At 47.9% G+C, this 7,400-nt stretch overlaps 1 protein-coding gene across 1 annotated transcript; it reads right to left on the minus strand.

The window, feature by feature from the left end:
• Positions 1-3,430: 3,430 nt before the first annotated feature.
• Id2 (inhibitor of DNA binding 2) lies at positions 3,431-5,806 on the minus strand. The gene is made up of 3 exons (XM_051205967.1): positions 5,288-5,806; positions 4,943-5,006; positions 3,431-4,103 (listed from the first exon to the last, which is right to left on the minus strand). Exons 1-2 carry the CDS (start codon positions 5,789-5,791, stop codon positions 4,950-4,952), a joined length of 561 nt encoding a protein of 186 aa, XP_051061924.1. The 5' UTR covers positions 5,792-5,806; the 3' UTR covers positions 3,431-4,103; positions 4,943-4,949.
• Between the last annotated feature and the right edge of the window lie 1,594 nt (positions 5,807-7,400).

Consider the following 7,400-nt stretch of genomic DNA (forward strand, 5'->3'; position numbering starts at 1 on the left):
CCCTTGTCAGGTCACTTCAAGGACAGTCATACTCACACAGCTTGTACCCAGTACTGGCTTTAAGTTGGCCTTGTTTATCTCTCTTACTAGGAAATGCTTGACCCCAAACTATCCACAGGAGGGACCCCACTGGGTGTCTCACGAAGTGAAGGGGCAGATACATTTTTCCAAGGGGAGATGCCCAGGCACTGGGCTGTTTTATTGGCCTGTCTGAGGTCTGGGCTAATGATTTATGTTTTAATACAGTCTGCCTCCCCAGATCATCACATCTTGTCTTCGGTTGTGTTGGCCAAAGCCTCAGCATGTTTAGAAGGTCTGCTTCACGTGCGGCTGCTCCAGGTGCATGTGCAGTGCTCAAGGCATTCTGTTCTTTCCTTGCTTGTGCCCTTAGGAAATCTCCACACAGCGCCGACTTCACCGAACAGAGTGCCCAGCCCTAGGCTTCTTGGATCATCTTGCTGCCATTGCAAATCTAACATGTGCTGTGTGACTCTTCCTGGGGAGATGTAATGGAATGCCTATGCATGTGGAGAAAGAGGGTACTCATAGATTAAAGAGTCCATAAAGGGTCTATTGCAGTTATTTACTTACAGGATCATGGGTAATTCACAGGCAGGGTTATATATACTGCAAGAGAGAGGGTTGCCTGGACTCTCAGGCCAGGGTCTTCTGACTCCTCCTCCTGTGTAGGACAATGCCTAGGCACACTATTGTCACCATAGAGCTAGCTATCAGCTTGATTGTTCTGTTTATGACACTTCAGGTCAAGGTCTTCTATAGGTCATTACCATCACTCTGTTTCAAGAAAGTCTGGCCTCAGTGAGCTCCCAGGGAATAGCTGTGCTATGCTCCATCATAAGCTAGGGGGAAAAGTGTCAAACTGCAGGTCGGTCCATGCCACAGAAACACCCTAAGCCTGGAGCTCCCCCTTCTAATAGCAAGTCATGAGAACTCCAAAGGTGCCCTGAGGAAAGGGATCACTGAGTTTAAGAATTTCAATTTTTGACTGGCAAGAATACTGAACTCATTGCTGTTGGATCAGCTCTGTCTGGAAGCCCCTCTACTGACAGGAAGCAATGACAGATGGAATTGGCTTGTTCACAGACTGGCTGTGTGGGACACATCCAAGTCCAGTTTCTATTATACGGAAGGACTATACATCTGTTCTCCTCTTTAAGATTTGACCTCAGCATTGGACACTTAGAAAAAACCAACCACTCTCATCCTTTGAAGTTAGTATAACTATTGTTCCAAAACCAAGGGTAGGATAGTATGAGGAAAAAGTCAGTCCTTTATTTCTCAAAATTACAAATAAAAATAAAAATACTGGGTTTAACAGAATCTGTGGTAGATATAGCCACAAAACAAAACAACAAATCGACATCACACTGGGGTCAGAGTTATTTTAGAAAGCACAGCTTGTTTCAGAACAGGGAGCTTGCAGAGAAAATTCTATCAAGGGCTAAGGTCGTAGCTTGCCTCATATTACTGAGGCCTTGGGTTTGGCCCCCAGCACTGCAAATCAAATACATCAGTGAAAGGAAATTAAAAACTTATGTAATGAACAAAAAAAGGCAAATGAAATATGAGAATGTTGCCACTGTGTTATGATTGAAAAGTATCAAAATTACCAAAAGTTATAAGCCGAGAGAAAATTTTCAAAAACTGATAAACTACATGAACTATCTGGACCCACATCTTACACAGTGGAGGAGGAAATGATATTAAGATCTGGAGTAGGAAAATATTGCTCACTCTCATCCTATTCTGCTAACTTAACATTTGGTTAAAAGGCATTAAGCAATTCAGGAAAAGTAACCGTTAAAGGCAAAGTTAGAGACCATGAAGGGGAAACTTGCTGCTGAAGCCTTCTGGAGGGTGGAACGGCTTTATATACACGTGCCAGAGGCAGAGTCTTTAGGGATGGCATTCATCATTTCTAGAAGCAAGGCCAGAGCTGGGTGAGGATAATGCTAGAGACCAAGTCACCTGCTCCCAGCAACCACACCTGCCGAGGGACAGCAAAAATCGTAGGCCAGCAGCGATACTCACGTTTTGGCAGCAGGTGGCGCTCGGCCTCCACGGCGTGATCAGCTGCAGTCACAAGTCCCCTCTAAAAGATTCCACTTTTCCAGGGCTGCAGCGGGTTAGGAGTCATCACCTGTTGAGAGCGGTGTGGGTTGTCCAGCATCCTCACAGGTGGGCATCTGAAGGGCCCTGTGGTGAATGTATCACAATTGCACTTTAGGGTCAGATCCTCACTGCCACCCAGGCAGAGGATGAGAAGGGGCAGTCACCAGGCTGAGGGGGGTGGGGTGGGGCGGCAAATTGTCCTGGTACTTCCTTCCCGCTTTGGTGCAGGTCGGGGGACGCAGCGCATTCTGGGTTGGCCGGGTGTGCATACAGGGGCTATAGTAAGCGACAGGTGACTAGTGTTTTGAGTGGCTGTCTCGGCTCCTGGGGCAGTCTCCAGCCCAGGTGTAAGGGCCAAAGCATGCATCCCCTGGTGTAATCATTGAGGAGCCCGCCCCGCAGGAAAGAGGCGGGGACCACCGGAACCAAAGTTGCCCCTCCTCCACTTGCCCTGATGGATTCAGTGTCAGGGGCCAGGAAACACCTCAGCCAAAGCAGACTAGCAGGCGCCACCCAAACACCTGGTTGGCCTAGAAAAGTGGCACCAGGTGAGATGTGCACACTGGTGTCCCTTGTCCCATCCTTTCATAGACTGTGCCAGTCCTCCCAGGACCACCTTCCAGAAACACCCCACCCCATGTCACTTCCAACTTGGGAACAGAGTCTAAGCAGCCATAGAAGGCATAGGTAAATAGCTGCCCAGTGTCCTCAGGGATCTGGTTAGGTGGTAATACTGGAGTCTTTTTTTTTTTTTTTTTTTTTTTTTTTTTTTTTGGTGAGTGGGAGGGGCTTCCCTATCTCTAGCACCTTCCTTCTGCTCCTTGCAGTTCAGATAGCAGTCACAGGTGAAGAGCGCCTTAATAGCCATGGGACTGGGAAAGCAGCTGGCCCAGGCAGGCTTGTGTGAGCTACAGGTGGAGGAAGAGAGGGCAGTGGAGGGTTGGGATTCGGGTCAGGTTTGACAGCTTAATTCCCACCGGCAAAAGGTGAGAGTCAAGGTCCCTTTTTTCCTCTTTCTAAATCTGGATCTTGCTTCAAGTGTCTTTCCACACACCCAGACACTAGTCCTTCTTGACTGTACACTTTCTAGACTGTCAATGACCTAACTCTAGGGAGTTACCTTCCACAAATCCTGCTTTAAACCCTGTCCCAACACAAGGCACAGAACCAAACTGCTAGGTGTGTAGTCTGCCCACCGTCCGTCTCTGGCTGGCATGGAACACTTATGTGATAGAGGTGAGAAGGCTGTGGCCTAAGCAAGCACTGGCCATCTCAAGAATCATTCAGAGTCCAGGTATTGACGTCAGACACATTTTATTATAATCTTAATATGGTCTACATAGATTTGAACTGGTATTTATTTGGGTTCAGTTATAACATAGCATCATAAAAAAATCAAAGCACTGGTTGTCTGAAATAAAGCAAGCATCAACATTCAATAAACACACGATTTATTTTGTATAAAAGGGTTAAGTTTACAACTAAACTTTTATAAAAAGTTTAGCATTAAGTACGTCATTACATTTTTATGCAGAAATGGGTATTTCTGCCACTATACAAGAAAACTCTAGTTAAAGAGTCCACAAGGTTTCACTCAATATATATATATATATATATTTATATATAAATATATACACAGCATTCAGTAGGCTCGTGTCAAATAGGCCATTTCTGACCAAAGACTTCATTTAAGTAACCGAATACTGGGTCCTTCGGGTAGTCACGCTCCACCTTTGAAAAAAGGTAAAGTCTGCTTCAATTGGGCAATTCCTTGTGATTTTTAACGTTTTTCGCTCCCCATGGTGGGAATAGTATATAAAGAAAACCTTCCAGCTGTAGAAAGGGCATTGAAAGTCTCTCATAAATAACGGTATCACAGTCCGGCCTGGAGAACTCCTGGGGAAGATGATCACTCTCCCTTTTCCTTCCATTTGTTTTTCTTTTTAAAAAGGTCCATTCAAATTGTTCTCCTGGGAAAATGGTTGGAAAGAAAAAAAAAGTTCAGCAACTTAAAAGATTCTGTAGACTTCTTGTGCAAAAAAGAAAAAGTAAAAAAAAAAAAAAAGAAAGAAAGAAAAAAAGTCCTCAGATGCCTGCAAAAGATCGGTAGAGAAAAGCAGCTTAGGGGTGAGTAACCTAAGGGCAGAGGCGGTCAGCCTGGCGCCGGGGAAGCCACAGTTTGAGCATTTAAACCAAACCCTGGCCCTGGCGTCCAGATGCGGCACACATAGCCGGCCTCAACAGCACAAATTAAACATGAAAATAACAGAGACTCGAGGGAGAAACTTCCCAAACCCAGTCTCCTATTTGGATCTCTAACAGCCCGCTCACAGGCGCCAGCCAGTATGCTTCTTGTAACAATTATTTGATTGAAAACAGCCCTATAGTCAACAGATAGGGAAATCTGGATCCCAGAGCACAGGGGGCAAGGCTCAGGGTAGCAATTCTCAGCTGGCTGGAGAAATCTCAGCAGTTTTGGGAAAAGAGAATCACTATGGAATTTGTGGCGATAAGATTAATTACAGCCGAGGTTCGTACCTCATAGTACCACCGCTGGGCTCACAAAAGCCAGTAATAACACTTTGTCCTGCCATAAGTTACTGGCATTTTTTTTTCCTTTTCTTTCTTTTTTAAAGGCAAATGTTCTGTAATCTCGAACAACCACTGCTACAAGCCCCTTCATGCCTATCTGGTAAGACAAGAGGCACCCATAATACAGCGAAGTAAGCATGCATTTACCAAACATTTTACAGACGCACACGAGCACATTACCAAAACGCGCACACAGGAGGCACCCCCAAACACTCACCATTTATTCAGCCACAGAGTACTTTGCTATCGTTCGACATAAGGTCAGAAGGAAATTCAGATGCCTGGAGAGAAGAGGATAAAAGGCAGGGTATTAGACAATCTTAAAAGACAGCCTCCCTACTCCTTTTACGAAAGTGCCAAGTCCCATTTAACAGGTTCATGCTACAAGGCAGCTACAGACGCAGCCCATACCGAAGAACTTAAGTAGCGATCTCACGTGAGGCTCGATGCAGTTTTCTTAAAAAATAAAGTTAATGAACCTGTCTCCACCATAGACTTTAAGAGTGACAGGTCGGGCGACCCGGAGCTCACGGGCAGCGGGGTACTGGCGAGCGAGTCTCACCTGCAAGGACAGAATGCTGATGTCCGTGTTCAGGGTGGTCAGCGGCGTCCTGGACGCCTGGTTCTGTCCAGGTCTCTGGTGGTGCAGGCTGACGATCGTGGGGTGCGAGTCCAGGGCGATCTGCAGGTCCAAGATGTAATCGATGACGTGCTGCAGGATTTCCATCTTGGTCACCTTCTTGTTCTGCGGGATGCTGGGCACCAGTTCCTTGAGCTTGGAGTAGCAGTCGTTCATGTTGTAGAGCAGGCTCATCGGGTCGTCCACCGGCGTTTTGCTTCGGGAGATGCCCAAGCCGTGGTCTGACAGGCTGTTTTTCCTAACGGACCTCACAGGACTGAAGGCTTTCATGCTGCTCTTAGGAGGAGAGGCCGGGAGGGAGCAGCCGCAGGGGGCTGAGCTGGCTGCGCGGCACCTGGCTCGGCTCAGAATGAAGCGCGAGCCGGGCGGGGCGGCTTTTATGTGCACTCGCCCGGGCCACTCGATCCGGCATCCCTCAGCCACCATTGGTGGAAGGGGTACCGTCCATCATGCCGAACGAGCTCTCTCATTGGTGAGTGAGAGCGCTCGGTCCTTCCGCGTTTGCAGCCAATGCCGGTGGGGTGGGCGGAGCGCGCGTGAGCCAGCTGGGGTGGTAAATTGAGTACAGTGTGCGCTGGTAGTCCAGGGGCCCCGAGTGTGCAAATGTGCACGCCTGATTCCCATCCCCAGAACGGTAGGACCCCCCCCCCCACCCTGGGGATGTGCTCGGAGCAAGTCATCCCCGCCCCAGGGCTGCCTGCTGCCCCAAGGTCTCTGCTCAGCAATGGGGAAGTCATAGGTCGCTAGCGTCAGGGAAGACAGCGACCTTTGCTGAAGGGAAAAGAAGCGCGCCGTTAGGAAATCACGTTTGCAGAGCGAGTTCCTTCTTTTGAAATCAAGAAAAGCCATGTTTGAAAGGGGGAGAAAAGAGAACTACCCAGGTACACATTCAGGACAGGTTGAGCGTGGGGTTTTGCAACTTGGAGAAACGCGGGGGGCCTTCTGGGAAACTCAGTGACAGGAGTATTGTAGTGAACTCTGTGCGGTCTCCCTCAGACCGCAGAGGAGCCCCGAGGGACTCAGCATGTTCAGGATTCTCCCTCTTCTGTCCCCCAAGAATGAGGCCGGGTTGGTATAATGAATCCATTAATCGGAGGTCATCAGTAGGGTTTGCGCACTGAACTACATACACTGCCCTTGGTCTGTGTCCTTCAGTGTAGGTGGCAAAGTGACGCGATTAATTATGCACAAATCGTGATTTCTGGTGCCACATTCCAGCACTCTGGGCTCTTGGGAAGCTCTTTGTCAGGTAGGTGGTCCTAGGTATTGACTGACAGCTTATCGCTGTTATTAAAGCAAATGCTGTTACGTATGAGGTTAGGAATCTTTCGGCACCCTTTTTAGATGCAGCAACATTTTAGAAAGTTTGGAGCTCTCGACTCCAGTACTCTCAATTCACACTGAATCCTTGCTTTGCAGAAGACTACCGTATATTGGAGGGAAACTATTTCTCTAAAAAATAAATAAAAATGGAAAGGGTAAACTGGTAGTATCATGTTGACTCCCCCCCCCCCCCGCATCCACCACATACAAGAATGTAAGAAAGAGGAAGAAGGCAGAATCCGGGCAACGCTACGTAGTGGGGGGAACAGTATTTTCCCTTCAATTAATGATTAATTCTTCAGCTGGTGGGCCAGGCAATCTCTGACCTCCACGTGACAGCCATGTGCCCCTGGGCTTCTCTCTAGGGAGGCAGAGTCCGGTGGCGAAGAGGTGGTAAAATCAGGCCACCTTGGTGTGGAGGCTGCAAAGGGACACTGCCCTGCAGGGAAATCTGCGCGAGCCCTGCAGTGCTGCCTGCAAGTCAGTGACAGAGTTCGATTGACAATTCTCCTGCCTCCGTTATTAAGCCTGGAAGTGGCTTACTATCTGAGTCCCCGCACAGTTCGAGCCTCATGATGTACTGCGTGTACATGTGTTTCTGTCACATACGTGCCACAGCGGAACAGATTTTGTTTTGACACTTTTGGTTCATGATGTTATACTCTTGAGTATTTTACAATAATAGCCAATGTAAACAAACATCTCTGGGATT

Source organism: Phodopus roborovskii, unplaced genomic scaffold, assembly GCF_943737965.1.
Source record: "Phodopus roborovskii unplaced genomic scaffold, PHOROB, whole genome shotgun sequence".
Lineage (NCBI taxonomy): Eukaryota > Metazoa > Chordata > Mammalia > Rodentia > Cricetidae > Phodopus > Phodopus roborovskii.